The 18,445-nt window shown below is 44.7% G+C and overlaps 1 protein-coding gene across 1 annotated transcript; it reads left to right on the forward strand.

The window, feature by feature from the left end:
- The first annotated feature begins 634 nt into the window (after positions 1-634).
- Positions 635-3,108, forward strand: GAS1 (growth arrest specific 1). Its single transcript, XM_023544708.2, has one exon. It carries the CDS (start codon positions 935-937, stop codon positions 1,973-1,975), a length of 1,041 nt encoding a protein of 346 aa, XP_023400476.2. The 5' UTR covers positions 635-934; the 3' UTR covers positions 1,976-3,108.
- The last annotated feature ends 15,337 nt before the right edge of the window (positions 3,109-18,445 follow it).

Genomic DNA, 18,445 nt, shown 5'->3' on the forward strand with positions numbered 1-18,445 from the left:
AAAAGCCGGGCAAGGGGGCCGAGCAAAGGCGAAAGAGAGTGGAGAAAGGAGAAAGCGGGCAGGCTCGGAGCGCGCGGGGCCGGAGCCGGCGAGCCGGAGGAGCGTTGCTAATGTTTTTGTTTGTTTGCTTTTCCATGCATGCATAATGAGGGGGCACCGCGGCACCACGCGGGGGCTCCCGGCCCACTTTTGTATTTAAAGCCTCGCTGCGAGCAAGTCCGCAGCCGGGCTCAGCGGATCCGCTCCCCGGGCTCCTTGTCACCCGGGAAGCCGCAGCGGCCGCTGCCGAGGGAAACCCGGGAGCCGCTCTCCGGCCGCGCCGAGCTCGTTGTTCTCCCCGCGCCTCCCGGAAAAGGCTCCCCGGAGCCGGCCCAGGCCGGGGTCGCAGGGAGCGGAGGGGGAGGGGAGCGGCCGGGCCGCGGGAAGGCGGGCAGCGCACAGACGCCGGGCCAGGAAGCGGCGCGATGCGAGAGCCCGCGGCGGCGGCGGCGCGGCGCTGAGCCGGGAGGAAGGAGCCGCGGCGGCCGCAGCACGAGCAGCCGGCCCGGGCGCGTCGGCCGCACAACGGATCTGCAGGCGCGGAGCAAGATGCCCCCGCGGCGCCGCGCGGTCCTGCATCCCCGCCGCGGCCCCGCGCCCCGCAGCCCCCCGGCGCGGCTGTGAGCGCCTCCCGCCAGCGCCGGGGCCGAGTCGGAGGGTTCCCGGGTGGAGAGCAGAGCCCCTGGTAGCCGTGCATTTCTAGCAAGAGCTCGCAGGATTCGAGCCGACCTTCTGCAACCAGCGGGACACCAGGCAGCGGCGCGCATGGATTTATGAAGACACTCATGCAAGAAGTTAGCAGAACTTGGGCAAACTTTTCCACCGGCTCCACGTCCGCGGCTCCCCGCGCCTCGTCTCCTTTCCCCTCCTCGCCCGGCGGCCGCCGCTGCCCGCGATGGTGGCAGGGCTGCTGGGCGGCGGCGGCGGGGCCCGCGGGGGGACTGTGCCGGGCGCCTGGCTGTGCCTGATGGCGCTGCTGCAGCTGCTGGGCTCGGCGCCGCGGGGCTCGGGACTGGCGCACGGCCGCCGCCTCATCTGCTGGCAGGCGCTGCTGCAGTGCCAGGGGGAGCCGGAGTGCAGCTACGCCTACAACCAGTACGCCGAGGCGTGCGCGCCGGTGCTGGCGCAGCGCGGCGGGGGCGATGCGCCGGCAGCCGCCGCCGCCGCCTTCCCGGCCTCGGCCGCGTCCTTCTCGTCGCGCTGGCGCTGCCCGAGCCACTGCATCTCGGCCCTCATTCAGCTCAACCACACGCGCCGCGGGCCCGCCCTGGAAGACTGTGACTGCGCTCAGGACGAGAACTGCAAGTCCACCAAGCGCGCCATTGAGCCGTGCTTGCCCCGGACGAGCAGCGGCGGCGCGGGCGGCCCGGGCGCGGGCGGGGTCATGGGCTGCACCGAGGCCCGGCGGCGCTGCGACCGCGACAGCCGCTGCCACCTGGCGCTCAGCCGCTACCTGACCTACTGTGGCAAACTCTTCAACGGGCTGCGCTGCACCGACGAGTGCCGCAGCGTCATCGAGGACATGCTGGCCGTGCCCAAGGCGGCGCTTCTCAACGACTGCGTGTGCGACGGCCTCGAGCGGCCCATCTGCGAGTCGGTCAAGGAGAACATGGCCCGCCTGTGCTTCGGCACCGAGATGGGCAACGGCCAGGGCAGCAGCGGCTCGGACGGGGGCCTGGACGACTACTACGACGAGGACTACGACGACGAGCAGCGCGCCGGGGGCGCGGGCGGCGAGCAGCCGCTGGACGACGACGACGGTGTCCCGCATCCGCCGCGCCCGGGCGGCGGCGCTGTTGCGGCGGGTGGCCACGGCGACCTGCCCTACGGGCCCGGGCGCAGGAGCGGCGGCGGCGGCCGCTCGGCGCCCCGAGGCGCCTGGACACTGCTCGCCTCCATCTTGCTGCTGCTGCTGCTGCTCCGGCCGCTCTTCTAGCCCTCGCGCCCCTCGCAGCTGACTGCGGGAGGGACCGGGCCATCCTCCCGCGCGCGCGCTCTAGCTCGCTCCCGCGCCCGGTCACCTGTGGTCGCTGCTCGCCACACGGCTTGGAAACAGATAGAGGGAACGGTTGAGAATAGCTTCAGAAACTTTTTCAAAGTAAACTCTGACCGGCTGGTTTCCCTGCCACGAATCTTGGCACTTCTCTCGTCTCCTTTGCCCAGCAGGGTTTCTTGGATAGCCTCCCCGCCCCCATTGCAGGCTCCAGAAACTCCCAACGATTCTGTCCTGCAGAAACGGGTCTAGCTGTAGGTTTCAGGACGCCCGCGGTGAAGGGGGCGGGGGCGGGGAAGCGGAGAACCGTAGCCTTGAACTCAGAAGAAGGGGTGCTGACCATTGGGACCTTGAGAATTTCAGTTCTCAAGGGACTGGGCTTGGAACAGGGGATTTGAAGGAAGATTCATTTTGCAAAAGGGCTGTCTTATTAGCATTTTTCCTATGAGGAGGAAAAAAAAATGCCGGTATCAATTTTTATTATTGATTGACCAGAGGTGACCAGTGAGGACATTGCAATCGTAAGTAAACAGATACAAGTCCCACTTACGATTCTTTCGTAAATCTCAGTGACATTGGAGGGAGAGGGTGGTGCTTGCCTTAAGGGTGGGTGGCGAGGGGTTAATATTCCTGAATTAGTTTTGGGTAACTTTGAGCCCTTGACCTGAATTGCATTCCTACCACTCTGATCTCTTAGGACATTTTTTAGGATAAGGGTCAAAAAATGCTGACCTAAAGAGTTGAACAATGCAACTTTCTTATTTAAAAGAGCTCTGCACTGCCATCTATGAAAGCCTCTTTATGATGTTTGTTTTGTCATTTTTTGTTCTCTACATCAAGAAATTGTAGGTACAAAATATGCAGAGAGATGAAGATGCCTCTGCTGCTATCAGGGTACTCAACCCTGGTAAATCGTATATAAAGCGTATTTAAAGCTGGGATTTATTACCAGTTGCTGTACTTTGTATATAGAATTTTTATAAATTGTATGCTTCAGAAATAATTTATTTTTAAAAAGACATTAAAAGTTTTAAATCCACATCCATGTTATACCTTCCCCCTCCCCCGCCCCAAAATGTATAGAATCCATTTGCCACCAAGGACCCAAACCACGGTCCATTTGAAGTGTGCCCTATCTCGAACAGTCTAAGTGTACAGTGTATTTTATAGATTTGAAGTTAACATTCTTATTTTTGAGAGAATTTATGGACATTGTAGAAATGTATGAATGCATTTCCAAACTGCCTTAAACATTGTATTTTTATAGACATCTTTAAAAAAAAAAAAAAGTCCTATGTTTTAAATAACTATGGTTTTGTGTATTCTTTGGTTATTTGTTTTATTAAAATGTGTACATCAGTAAAGAGTTTTAAATAATGAATATGGTGTAGTTACTTCCCAGGCTTAACATTGTGGTTAACCCAATAATATGTGAGGAGGGGGGTGGAGGAGGCACTGGGAATCTATCAACCATCAACCGAAGTTAAAACACGGTACAAGACAAGAAATAAGGGCTATTATTTCTGCCTTTAATTTAATGAACAATTAGACATCTGTAAATGAGGCAGTTAAAAAGATATAATTGACTGGCCTCCATTGGCTTTTATATTTGTTGAGAGAAGTCACATAACTAGCATCTCCTCTGCATAATTTGGATGACCCAGACATCTCACTTTCCCCTCCTGCTTCTCCAGGGTACCCTTACCACCCACACCCTCCACCCTGGGAGTGTCCTCTGTGGCTACTAGACATTCTCATAACAATCAAACATGCCAATAACATCTGTTACCACCAATAGGGCTTAGGAAACCTACAAGACTTAAGACTTCAAAGTCATTTTCACACTTTTGGTGAAAAAGTACAAAATTTTGTTACAAAACATTCAGGCGGGCAAAAGTAAACACGCTGGGGAGAGGCACAATTACCAGGACTTGTAATATTGTTGTGAGGCGTTGTTTAGCAGTGGGCTGAAGGCTGGGTCCCTGCCAGAGCTACTGATCTACACTCAAACGCCCTTAGATAAATAATTACACTCTTAAGCTGTGTCGAGTGCTGATACACTTGACCTTGTAAATAGAAATGTTTGCAGTAGGAATAAACTCCGGCATTGGAAAATCTTTTAAACATTAACACAAAAGAGAGCGCTCTGTCCTCTGGGGATTTGAGCTTGAACCTCGCCAAGCTAGGCACTTGCAAAGGGGAAAAAAAGTTTATTTATCTTCTATTCCTGGTGTTTATTTAAAGCTTTTCGTTTTAAACGCGGTGATTGGAAGGCAAGTCAGGAGTTTAAAAGTCACCACAAATAAACTTTGTCTGAGGGGTCGACAGATTAGCAAGATCTCTGTCTCTTTATTTGATATTAACATGTGCTGAGAAAACATAACCAGATTTCTCTGCTGCCTAAAGTAATTAACAAAGCTATGCCCCCTTCAACTTCCTCCACCCACTGGCACCCCCTACTCTCTAGGTTTCTTTAGCCTTTAACTCGCTCTTTCCCCAGCTTCTCTGGAGGGATTTGGAGGCACTTCGTCACGGACTTACAACCAAGATTGATATACGCATAACATCAGAAAGTCTAAGATAGTTGTAGTATCAAACAAGTGCTTACGAGGCTGGTGTGTGGCTGTAGTCTCCAGTCACCTGAATGGTTGAGTAAACATATTGTTAAAACAAAGCTGAAAGCGTTGTTTCTTTGAGAGGAGAACAAAGCCTATTGGGAGAGACTTGTAAATGAAATCAGCTTTCTTTACAAAATGACGAGTTAGCAATCCATCTGGCTTCATCCTTAAATATATTTAAATCATCTCCATCTCCTGTTATTTTAACACGTTCTTGACCGAAAGTTAAATCTTTGTCCCAGCGAAAGGCCCAGTTTTTCCCCAGTAAGAAGTGAAGGGCATTAGCACTCGAAAAGGCTTGATAATTAACTGCTACAATAAACTCACGACTTGATTTTACAGGGTCCTGTCAAAAGCATCTGCCTGGAATAAATCAACACGGCTCACTCTTGGGGAGAGAGGACATGAGGCTTTATGCTTGCTTCCTTGAACAACCTGAACATTGATCGGTGGTTCGTTTTAATTTAAACAATTATACACGGGACCCCGGGACCCCCCTCGCCCCACTATGAACCTAGTGGATTCTAGAATAGTAGGTTGGGATGTTAGGGCCAAAGGCTGTTGGTTATGGGATTGTATGTTGCCATCTGCTCCTAGGCGGAAAGGATTGTTGCAGATGTTGGCATCTGCAATATCTCACGCTCTCTGGAGAGCCTTTTGGAATTTGGAGCATTTGGTGGCCTCAAATGTCTCATGGAGAATGCCCGGAAGTACCATTAATGAGAGGAAAGGTATCTCTGGCTTCTCCCGGGGAATCTCAGAAAGTAGCCCCCTTCTAACAGGAGTCTTACAGGGCAAAAGGAACTCCTTTTGGGTTTCAAGTAAAACCGTGTGTGCCTGCAGCCTTTTTCATTTCCCCAGTTAGCAGGTTTGAATTCTCAGTGACAGTTTATTTGTCTTTGGAGGCACTTCGGTGACAAATGTTTAAGGTAGTGTGGGACAATGGTCGAGAACAAGGAGGCAGTTCATTGAACTGACAGTGACCATACAGTAAATAGAAGGAGGTTCAAGCTTCACTGCCCGCCCGAGCACACAGCAAAGCTTTTGTATACAATCACAATGGACATAACATAAGGTCTCTGTTTATTTTTAACAATATATAGCCATGTATGTGAGCGATACACGTATGTGAAGTGGAAAAATAGCATAGGGAAGGAAATGCCTGCGCTAGGTAGCAGGCCCTCCCTGTGCTTGGGCAGAGCTCTTACACATGCCCGTAGGGAAGGAAGGAGCTCTTGGTCCAAGCACCACAAACTTCAGGAGTGACCACACTCTCGCACATCTGGGGCATGCTGGGGTCCATCCACGTGGGTGAAGACCCAGGTCTCTACCTTCAGGATTCAAGAGGAATCACATGGTTTCCTTTTTTCACCACCCTTCCACACCCTCAGCCATTCCATCCCAGAATGTTATGTTGTTATTGTTGGTAGGTGCCATCAAGTCAGTTCCTCGTGGAGATCCCATGTGATGGCGTAGAACTGCCCCATAGGGTTTTCTTGGCTATAATCTTTAGGGAAGCAGATCACCAGGTCTTTCTCCCGTGGAGCTGCTGGGTGGGTTTGAACTTCCAACCTTTCAGTTAGCAGCTGAGCGCCTGTTTGTGCCACCAGGACCCCTTTCAATGTTATGTCATATAGTCTGGAACTCATGGTGACTCATTGTATGCAGAGTGGAAATATTCCACAGGATTTTCAAGTTTGTGATCTTTCGGAAGCATATTGCCTGGCATCTCTGGTTGAAATCAAATCACCAACCAACCTTTTGGCTAGTACTTGAGTGCTTAACTCTTTGTGCCACCCAGAGTTGGAATCAACTCAATGGCAAGGTACAACATAGACTAAAAGGAAAAGATCGCCATAAGAACGTTCAGAAACATCAAATACTACATTTGAAACCTTCCTACTTCCAAGTTTTGGCTTTGCATCGTTGGCCTTTCAGTTCACTGAGGAAGTTCTCTAACAAAACTTCATGGATCCCTTCTGGAACCTGTAAAAGCGCACATCATTTGCTTTCAAAGCTCACACCAGGGAACATCAGAAACTTTGTCAATTGACTGTGTTTCCCCCAGCTACCCAAAGCAAGGTCGTTGGGGAACATCTTATTCCAAAATGCCTTATGACCAAAGAGGACTTCTAGCACGGTTGGGTTCCCAGTGGTTCTCACTGCCTCGTGGGTTAAGGAACGTGGGCTGTTACAGTATCTGGCTTGAGGGATTGCCTCTGGTAGACAGTTGAAAAGGGCCACCCTTGACTATCTGAATGACATAAGTAATGTGGTATTAGCATAAATACCTTCTAAGGCACCCATTTAATCAATTTCTTAAATAACAGAATGATCTACTACAAAATAGTGGACTGTATACACTATATTTTGGCACAAAGATAGTCATTCTCCCACTAGTAACCAGGGGCTCTAAATAAATGATTTCAACAATGTTTTATTAAAGGACGACAAGAGCCCTCGAGCTGCATTAATCGGGGAGAAGTCGAGTGGCACTTTTGTCATGGAAATGTTAAGCACATAATAGCACAGGCCAAACAATGTGCGGCCACTTCATTCTTTCAGCCATGCTGACACCTCTTGAAGAGGAACTGCAGGGAAGGATGTGGGAAAGATTTGCTTACGGAGGAAGCTTTCAGCTAATATTTTGGAGGGCTACCTCCAAACCCTGTGCAATATGCACTAAAGGAAGCTAGAAGGGCTGCTGAGGACCAGAGAATGTTTACTCCCCTTGTTTCGGAAGCATGAGATCCATGATAATATTAAATACATTTTTTGACATGACATTTGTCAAAATGATGTCCTGATGATTTTCTAGGGCCAAGAGCTCAACTTTATAAAGTTGTTTGGAGACATATTTACTCTCAACGGTGTTGGTATGTAGTATGGTAGCTAGGCCATGTTCTCCTTAAGCAAACAGGATGCTCCTTAAGGTCTACAAACAGGTGACTATAGACAACGTCACAGAGGACATCTTCAACCAGTAACAAAAAAATAAAATAATACCCCCTGTTTCCAGACTTTATGGATATCCTTCTGTGCTCTGGTTATAAGTATGCATTCTTACAAGCTTATTTCTATACTTAAATTTTAGAAGTTCTGTTTGATATTTGTGGGTTCTTGGGAAGAAAAGTGAGGCCATAATCGCAACTAAATCCTATTGTGTATTTAGTTACTGAGCGGATGTTAGTGAGCTCCAAAATGAGGAGCTTTTCACTCCATGAGGACTGAGGCATTTGCAGACATCTCTTTTTTGGGAAAATACCAGCCATCCAACTTTCAGTTTTAACCCACTTCATTTTCTTACCTGCCGGGTAGAAATTTGATGGGTATCAAACCTATTTGGAGGGTCCTTCTGTAACAAACATGGTGATAAGCTTTTATGATGATTATAACTTATGTCTGTAATCCTGAAAGTGGGGAAAGAGGCATAGGAAGAGTTCATTCTGGTTCCACAGCATTGACTGAGGGTCTAGTATGTGCAAGGGGTACAAATGTGAATATGACACTTTTGTCCCTTCATGAGTTTTGAGTCAGTCCTGTCTGGGCGATAGACACACTTAGACACTTTTAACATACACGGTGAGCACAGAAGATGACTTTGTTCAACCTTGAGTTTAAGAACAGATGCTTGGAGAAAGTGACAAGGAAGCTAAGTCTACAAACGAGAGTGGGAGTTAGCCAGGAGAAAGGTGAGAAAACATTGCCATTATAGGGAACAACATGTTCAAAGGCATAGTGTGTATGTGTGTGCTTGTATGTGCGTGTGTGCAAGTGTGTGTGTGTTACTGGCTGAACAATTTTTACCACCATCGTTTAAGGTAGGAAGTAGCAGGGACAGGCTGAAAGAAGGGTTAATACCAAGTCAGAGGTGTCTTGAATGTCATACACAGCATTGGCTTTACCCTGCGTGGCGGTGTTGATGGGCATGAGTTCCCAGCAGAAAGCTCCCACCTGAGGTTCCTCATCTTGAACAGAACACATGATGATGACCAGAGCCAGGGAGACCAGTTAGGAGACTACTACTGGGGACCAGTGGACAAGCCCCAGGGCCTGGGCTAGGAAGTGACAGAAGAGAGGAAGAAGTCAGACTCAAGGCACCGTGGCTCTTCAAATATAGGGTGTTCAGGGATGACAGAGGCCAATATGACTCAGAAAACTGGGTAGATGGTGTTATCTTTGGTCTGAGAGGAAGAGAAATGTTGGAGGGCAAATGGTGTTTGAGAACCTACAGGACATCCACGTGCTGGAGAACTAAAGGAAACCAACTATAAGACTGAAGCTCAGGGAGAAGTCAGACTGGTATAGTGGGCGCAGTTAAAACTCCAAGAGTGACATGCCAAGGGAGTGTGCAGAGAGAAAGAAGCACTGTGAACAGAAGAGCCCAGAAAAGCAATCCATGAAGGGAAGACACAAGGTCAGGGGGCCTGAGGAGAACAAGGAGCAAGGAATAACAAGGTTTTGGTGTGGACTACTACATATTAAATACTTAAGAGACCAATACTATGACTATCTTAAAAACCAAGATAAATTCACTGAATTTCTAGGAAACTATAAATGACCGAAATATCCTTCATTATAAGAATAGTCCTAATAATCATAACAATAATAATCACAGTGATAACTAACACTAAAAAAACACTAGGAAAATAAAAATCACCAAAATTGCTCCATTACATTAAAGGAATAATAATTATAATAATCGTGGTAATAATAAATCATAGTTGCTAACTTTATGGAGTGGTTATTTTTATGCCAGGCACAGTGTTGAGCATGTAATGTGTATTCCATCATGTAATCACCACAACTGTATGAATAATGGTAATTATTATTATTATTATTATCACCATTTTACAGATGAAAGAACTAACTGATGCATAAATAACTTGACCATGGTTATTCGTTGATGAAGTTGGTGAATGCTCAGTCTAGGTCTCTCTGTGTCAAGAGATTGAGATCATCGGTGTGTGCCATATTCATTCTCAAAATGTAGAAAACCTGAATGGTCCAAGAACTTTTGAAATATTGAGCAAAATGCAAATGATTTTTTTTGAGCTAGTCTTTTTTTTAATTGTTGTAAAAATATATATATTGCAACATTTGCCAGTGTTGTACACAACATTCAGGTGTACAACTGAGCACAAACTCAGATGATTTTATCTAACCATCTCTTGATGGGAGGAAACGTGCCAACATGCTAGCAGTGGTGGTATTATGGGTAGTTGTTATTTTCTTCCTTATATTTTCCTAAGTTTTCCATATTTTATCAAGGGATACATATGACTCTACTTTCATAATTAAAATTTTTTTTCTTCAATAATGTTATGCAGAACCATAAAGAAGAAACAAGATGGCATAGGGTTAGTACCTTGTGGCCCCAGTTACTTGTACTTCAGAGGGATGTGCCTTCCTTTCCCTTATTTGCTCATTATACTTCAAATTTTCCTGAGAAAAAAGTAATAATTTTTTGAAGCCTGATGAAAATTCGAGAAGTGTTCCATATTTTCTTGGAACCCTGGTGGCACAGTGGTTGAGAGCTATGGCTGCTAACAAAAGGTTGGCAGTTAAAATCCACCAGCCACTCCTTAGAAACTCTGTGGTGCAGTTCTACTCTTTCCTATAGGGTCACTATGAGTCAGAAGTGACTCAATGTCAATGTCTTCTTTTTTTTTTTTAAAATATGTTTTTAAAATAATATAAACTGTAAGATCCTGTTATTTGAAAAAGTATATGATTTAAAAAAGTAAATCATAACATAAATATGTTTGAGCTACAAGGGTCTTAGGAGAACTTTCATTTATTCATTCATTAGTTCATTTGTTAAGGAAATCTTTATTGAGTACTTTCTATAGGTCAAGCACCATGCTAGTCACTAGGAATACAGCAATGAACTAAATAGTAAACCCTGCTGCCTGCAAGGGTGTGGGCCAATACTAGAAGCCCAGTTTGCTGAATCCCATTCCCCTAGGTTCTGTAACAAGACCGTACTTTCTCCATTAAAGAATGCTGCTGTTAGCTGCTGCTGAGTTGGCTCTGATTCATGGTGACCATGTGCCCAACAGATAGAAACGTTGCCTGATCCTATGCCTTCAGGATTGGTGATAAGCTTGAGTCCACTGTTTCAGTCACTGTGTATTTTGAGTGCCTTCCAGTCTAGGAGATTTAGCTTCTAGCAGCATATCAGACAGTATTCTGTTGTGATTCATAGGGTTTTCACTGGTTCATTTTCAGAAATAGATCACCAGGCCTGTCTTCCTAGTCTGTCTTAGTTTGGAAGGTCTACTGAATCTTGTCCACTATGCGTGACCCTGCTGGTATTTGAAATGCTGGTAGCATAGCTTCCAATATCATAGCAACACACCAATCACCCCAGTATGACAAACTGACAGACAGGTGGTGGATTTAAAAATGACCACGACTTTTTCTTTCTATCTGCTCTTAAGGGTTTTGTTTATCTTTCCTGTCTCAAAATATGCTCATGCCTCAGGGATACGTGGAGGCAAATATAGGTGTTCATATACATGACTAATAATTTTGCTTTTCTATGTATTTCAGAAGTAGAAGAATTAAATTCCATAATTTTTCAGTTCATTATACAGTTGTCTAATTCTAGTGAAGTTCTGATAGAAAGGGTGAACCAAAAGTTGTTACGGCATTTTCAAGAGCTAAAATATGCCTGGAATCTTGATGTGTGCTAAAATGAAAAGGTATTTCATTCTGGAAGTCATTTTTGTTATGTACTTTAATTCAAAGAACAAATTATCTATAATGAATAAATTAACCATAAAATTGCATCAGGCGTACTACTTTTTAAGTAACCATCAGTAAGCTTGGAAATAAACAATGGACTCATGTTTCATTTGGATTGTCAAATATAGTCTTTGCTCACTATCACCTGATCTTTGTTTTGCAAAATTCAATTTATCGTAACCCATAGAATTTAAGAAAAACAAAAGAACTGCCAGTGTTTAGGGTAGAGGCAGGAAATTAATTCGTGACTTTATTATTTGGGCTCTGTTGCATAACAGGAGCCTGATGGTGCAGTGTTTAAGCATTTGGCTGCTAACCAAAGGTTCAGTTTGAATCTACCAGCCACTCCTTGGAAACCCTATGAGGCAGTTCTACTTTGACCTGTAGGATCACTATGAGTTGGAATTGACTCAACAGCAGCGGGTTTCGGTCTTTTTTTTTTTTTTTTGGTTCGTTGCATAGCAGACCATCCCAAAATTTATTGGTTTAAAAAAAAAAAATCCTTTATTAGCTCACAAGTCTGTGGACCAGGAATTTGGGTTGGGCTCAGCTGGGCAATTCTTCTGCTGGCATTTCCTGGGCTCACTTGGCTATAGTCAGCTGGCAGGTCAGGTAGGGGAGAGTTGATTCTGGATGGCCTCATTAGCATGACTGGCAGTTTGCTGGAGTGACAGGGGCAACTGGGCCATATGTCTCCAACATGCAGTAGGCTAGCCCAGGCTTCTCATGGCAGCTGGACTCCAAAAGCAGCAAGAGCAGAGAAGCCCCAATATGCAAGCACTTTTTAAGATTCTGCTTGCATCACATTTGCTAATGTCCCATAGGCCAAAGCAAGTGGAATGATCAAGCCCAGGGGTACAGAAATAGACTTCACTTTTTGATGGAAAGAGAGGCTAAGTCACATTGCAAAGTGATGTTCAGTCAGGGACAGGAAGAATTGTGGCAGCCATGTTGCAAACAATTTTTCACAGTAATAAGTCACTTTCCTGGATTCTTGTCCCATTTTTCCTGCTGGCATGTTGGAGAGTATGTTTGTTTTCTAGTGCTGCTATAACAGAAATACCACAAGTGGATGGTTTTAACAATGAGAGATTTATTTCCTCACAGTAAAAGTAGGCTAAAATTCCAAATTCAGGGTTTCAACTCCAGGGGAAGGCTTTCTCTCTCTATCGGCCTTCTCGTCAATGTTCCCCGGACTAGGAGCTTCTCCACACATGGACCCCGGTTCCAAAGGACACACTCTGCTCCTGGCACTACTTTCTTCGTAGTATGAGGTCCCTCTGTCTCTGCTCACTTCTCTCTTTTATATCTCAAGAGATTTCCTCAAGATACAACCCAATCTTGTAGATTGAGACCTGCCTCACTAACACAACTGCCACCCATCCTCCCTCATTAACATCATATAGGCAGGATGTACAACATACAGGAAAATCACACAATACTGGGAATTATGGCCCAGCCAAATTGATACACACATTTTTGGGGGGGACATAATTCAATCCATGACAGAGAGAAAGAAATTTAAGAGAATAGTTTACGGTTTTAGTTTTCAGAATTTATAAAATGCTAGAGCCTAAAAATCAGAAAGGACCTGAATTATTGTTATACTGTTTTATTTACTAAAGACACGAAATGTGATTGGATATCTAGTAGGACAATTTCCAAACTTTTTCTGCTTCAAATGTTTTACCTTACATAGTATTATAGTTTTTCTCTTGCAGAAGAATTTAGAATCAGTCCGTGAAGTTTTTTAAAAAGTTTTTTTCTGGGATTTTTATTGGTATTAGATGTAATTCATAAATTAATTTGGAGATAACTGTCAGCTTTCCAATTGTGAATCTTTCCATCTTTCCAGTTAGATAACTGCTGTATCAATGAATAAACAGGTCTTACTGAAAGTTTTCTTTCTTTTTTTTTTTTTTTCATTTAGGTCTTGCATATTTCTTAGGTTTATTCCAAAGTATTTTATAGTTTCTCTTGGTTTATTATCATTGTTGCTATTATCATTATTGTTATTACATTGACTATTTCATTGTTGCTGGTGTATAAGAAACTATTGCTCTTTGTACATTGATCTTGTATCCAAACACCTTGCTGAACTTTTATGGGGTCTAATTATGACTCATTAATTATTAACCAGTAGATTCTCTTTGATTTTCTAAGCAAAAAAAAAAATCATACAAGAGACATATTAAAGTTTCTCAAAAGTTTTGGTCTCAGAAACCTTGAAATTTTGTTTGCATGGCTTATGTATATCCATATTTACCATATTAGAAATTAAAGCAGAGTTTTTAAAAATATACTAATTAATTTAAAATAATAATAAATTCATTACACATTACACAAATATTTTACGAAATATATTTTCAAAAAAACAAAAAAAATAGTGAGAAGACTGTCATTGTTTTACTTTTTTGCAAAACTTTCGTGTCACAGAAATGCCACGTACATTCTTCCCATTTCATCATATAGAATGATAAAAAAAAGTATACTCAAGGGTTGTGATGAAATAAAATGTTTACAGCTTCATTAAGGACATTCGTAGGTGAAACTGTCAAAAAATTTAGCTCAAGTTCATAGCATTGAAGAATATGACAACTGGTACAGGGTAGTGCCGCTGCCTTGATTTGGACTGAATTGCCATCGGTTTTGCCTACCACTGCTTTTGCCCTGACGGTGCAAATGTCAACACAGTGCAAAAGGAAAATAATGTTCAGGGTTTATTCTGAAAATGGTTTTAACCTCAAGGCCTCCCTGAAAGAGCCTTGGAGATTTTCCAGGATATCTATACCACACTTTGAAAACTGCTCATATACTGTCTTAGGCTAGGTTCTCTAGAGAAGCAAAACCACTGAAGCACATAAATAGAGAGAGAGACAGAGATTTATCTCAAGAAAATTGCTTACACTGTTTTAGAGGCTGGCAAGTTCCAAGTCTGTAGGTCAGGCATCAGGCTGGAGGCTTCTCCTCACTCAAGCGGGGGCTGACAAACTCAAGGTGAGCAGGTCAGATGGCAGGCCACTGGTTCACGGGTTGCAGAGGCTGACAAATTCAAGTTAGGCAGGTAAGATGGCAAACCTCTGGTTGACAGGCTGTGGAGGCTGACAAACCCAACATCAGCAGGCTACTAGCTGAAGTCTCAAAAACTAGAGGTTGGATGATGATAAACCAGATGCAGAATACAGAGCAAGCAAGCAGAATTTGCCAGCAAATCCATACACATATATTGCATACAAGCCACATTCCCAAGGAAACTCCCCTTACAACTGATTAGCTGATCACATCAGATCACATCATGGAGGATGACTACATCATTACATAACTGCTAAATTACATTACATAACTTCCAAACTACATCATTACATAACTGCCAAAACACTGAGAATCATGGCACAGCCAAGTTGATACACAACTCTAACCATGATAGTCCAGCTATGGCACCTGTGCACTTATCTAAATAAAGACAATTACAAAGTCACACTTGTGTCATACATGATACAACTAACATGTGTACAATGGAGAACACATTAGCATCATTTACATCTTATACTTATGGGCTCAAACAGCTGACACAAGACTGGGCAGTTCTTTCTGTTGCACATAGGGCCACTATGAGTCTGAAGTGACTCGATGGCACCTAACAACAACATTTTATAAATTAAGGGAAAAAAATATTTGATGCACACATACAAGAAAGAAATACTCAAAACAATTACAGTCCTCACTTCTGCAACTGGCCACGTGGTCATAACTGGCATTTAGAACTACATCCTTCCACCACTTATTCTGTATTCCCTTTGCCCTCACAAGCACCTCAGCTGGTCGTGGTTCTTTGCCTGGTGGAGTTACCCAAACCTTCATTCCTGAAATTTCTAGGCCATTAGTAATAATGTCGGAATTGGTTGATGTAGTTTTGCATTGACTTTCATCACAGGGGTTAGTAGTATTAAGAGACATCTGAAGGGATCACCTGTATTCCAGATGTACTCTTTATTTACTTCCATTATATTACATCAATCCAATTTCTCCTTGGTAGTCAGGGTCAATCACACCAGGAAGTATGGTAACTTCATTCTTTGCCTATTGATCCAGAGGCATGAGAAGCTCAAAGTGGCCAGATGGCATTCTTAACTTCCAGTTCAATGGAATTACTGTTTTGTTTCCAGGTTGGGAACATTCCTCCCTTTGGAACAAAGACCTCTAGACCTGAGGAGCATAGGGTCATGGGGACAGGAAACCAAACTTTTTCAAGTGGATCACTATGGATAATAGTGAGTGGTGCCACTCCCATCTCTACCTCTTGACTCCTGGAACTGTGAATCCTGTTTATGGGAGAAATAGCCATACATTGGAAGCCAGTTTAGAGCATATATAGCCTCCTGGAGAACATTGCCCCAACCCTACAAAGCATTGCCATCTAGCTGGCACCATAATTGTGTCTTTAGAAGACCATCCCATCATTCTCTCAAGCCAGCTGCTTCAGGATAATGGGGAACATGGTAAGATCAGTGAATTCAATGAGATGGGCTCGTTGCTGCACTTTATTTGCTGTGAAGTGTGTCCCTTGATCCAAGGCAATACTGTGTGGGATACCATTATGGTAGGTAAAGCATTCTGTGAGACGACAGGTGGCAGTTTTGGCAGAAGCATTACTTGAATGGAAGGCAAGCCATATCCAGAGTGTCTATCCCAGTAAGAATGAAACACAGCCCTTTCCATGATGGAAGCTGTCCAATGTAATCAACATGCCACCAAGTTGCTGGCTAATTCACCAGAGGAATGGTGCCATACTGGGGACTCAGTGTTGATCTCCGCTCTTGACAGATTGAGCATTCAGCAGTGGCTGTAGCCAAGTCAACCTTGGTGAGTGGAAATCCATGTTTCTGAGCCCATGCACAGACCTCCATTCCTGACACTATGGTCACTTTGTTCATGAGCCCATTCGGCAATGACAGGAGTGGTTGGGCTAAGAGGATGACTTGTTTCCCAGGACGCATCATCCTATCCACTTGATCGTTAATATCTTCCTCTGCTGAGATTGCCATTCGCTGAGCATTCACATGAGACACAACTATCTTCACTTCTTTGGCCCATTCAGAGAGACCTACCCACATACCTCTTCCCCATGCCTCCTTGTCACCAATTTTCCAATCATATTCCTTTCAAGTCCCTGGCCATCCAGCCAAAACATTGACCACAGCCCATGAATCAAAATACAACCACACATTTGTCCATTTCTCCTTCCAAGCAAAGTGAACAACGAAGTGCACTACTCAAACTTCTGCCCATTGGGAAGATTTTCCTTTACCACTATCTTTCATGGAGGTCCCAGGAAGAGGCTGCAGTACTGCTGCTGTCCACATGTGAGTGGTGCCTGCATATCATGCAGAACCGTCTGTAAACCAGGCACAAGTTTTCTCTTCCTCACTCAACTGACCATAAGAAACTCCCCATGAGCCCATAGGTACAGACTGGGAGATGGCAGATAATAAGACAGAAGTGGAGCTCATAGGCATTTAAGTCACTTCCTCATGCAACTTACTTGTGTCTTCAGGGCTTGCTTGACCCCAGTTTCATATATCACTTCTATTTAATGATGGAGTGCTGCTGTGCACGTCTTAATTTATGACTCTGTGAGTCAGACAATACCCAGTTCGTGACAGGCAGCTGAAGCCACATGGTAACTTATTGGCCCACAGTTAAGTGTTCGGTCTCTACTAAGGACCAGTAACAAGCCAAAATCTGTTTCTCAAATGGAGAGTAGTTATCTGCAGAGGATAGCAGGGCTTTACTCCAAAATCCTAAGGGTCTACACTGTGATTTATCAATATGGGCCTCCCAAAGACTCCAAACACCATCTCTATCTGCCAGTATACTTCAAGCACCTTTGGAACAACTGGACTATACAGCCCAGGAGGCAAAGCAGCTTGCACAAGTCTGAATCTATTGCAGAGCCTTCTCTTGTTCTGGGCCCCACTAACTAACAGTTTTTTGAGTCACTTGATGTGATGGTTAAGCTTGTGTGTCAACTTGGCTGGGCCATGATTCTCAGTGTTTCAGCAGTTGTATAATGTTGTGATCATTTCCCTGTTGAAATTTGATATGTGATCACCCCCATGATGGAATCTGTTGAGTGGTACCGGTGCGGGTGGGGCCCGTGGTGGCTCACTACCCCCTCAGCCTTCAATTCTCTACCTTCAGCAGCCTACTTCCTTCCCACTCACCTTGCAAATATTGGTTTGTTCTGGATCCAGCAGATGTCTCTTGTTTGACCTCTGGTGTTTGGTACTTGGGCTAGCAGCTTACATGTCCATCTTGGGATTTGTCAGTCTTCATGGCCTGTGAGCAAGAGCCCTGCTACCTAATCTACCAATCTTGGGTTCACCAGCCCCCGCAGCTACGTGAATCAGGAGAAACCTTGCAGTCTTGTCTGCTGACCTTGGGGATACTTCAACCTTCACAGGCTGTGAGCAGAAGCCCAGATCTCCTACCTGCTCATCTTGGGTTTACCAGCTTCTGCGGTTCCATGAATTGGGAAAGGCCTCTATCTTGATCCAAGAACTCGGGATGCTTCAACCCCTAAAATTGCATGAGCAGTTTCCTTGATATAAATCCATATATATGTATTTATACACTCTAATGTTTTTTATTCTCTAGAGAACACAGCCTAAGACACTTGATAAACAGGCCAGAATAATACCTCTAAATGAGGGATATGTTTCTTCCAAAATCCAAAGAGGCCACAAGGCATTCTGCCACCTTTTTAGTTGTAAGATGGACCAAATGTAATAACTTATCCTTCACTTCAGAAGGAATATCTTGACATGTCCCATGTCACTGGACTCCTGGAAATTTCAGTGAGATAGACAGTGCCTGAACTTTTGTGTGATTAATTTCCCATCCTCTAGCACACAAATATTTTAATAAGTCTAGAGCCATTGACACTTCTTCCTTACCAGATTCAATCAACATAAAGTCACCAGTGTAATAGACCAGTGTGACTTCCTGTGGAAGGGAAAAGCGATCAAAGCCCCTGCAGACTAAA

Source organism: Loxodonta africana, chromosome 9 (genome assembly GCF_030014295.1).
Source record: "Loxodonta africana isolate mLoxAfr1 chromosome 9, mLoxAfr1.hap2, whole genome shotgun sequence".
Lineage (NCBI taxonomy): Eukaryota > Metazoa > Chordata > Mammalia > Proboscidea > Elephantidae > Loxodonta > Loxodonta africana.

Bases quoted from the DNA above. Each gene is read 5' to 3' on its own strand.
- GAS1 (XM_023544708.2), top strand. From the start codon at position 935: ATGGTGGCAGGGCTGCTGGGCGGCGGCGGCGGGGCCCGCGGGGGGACT.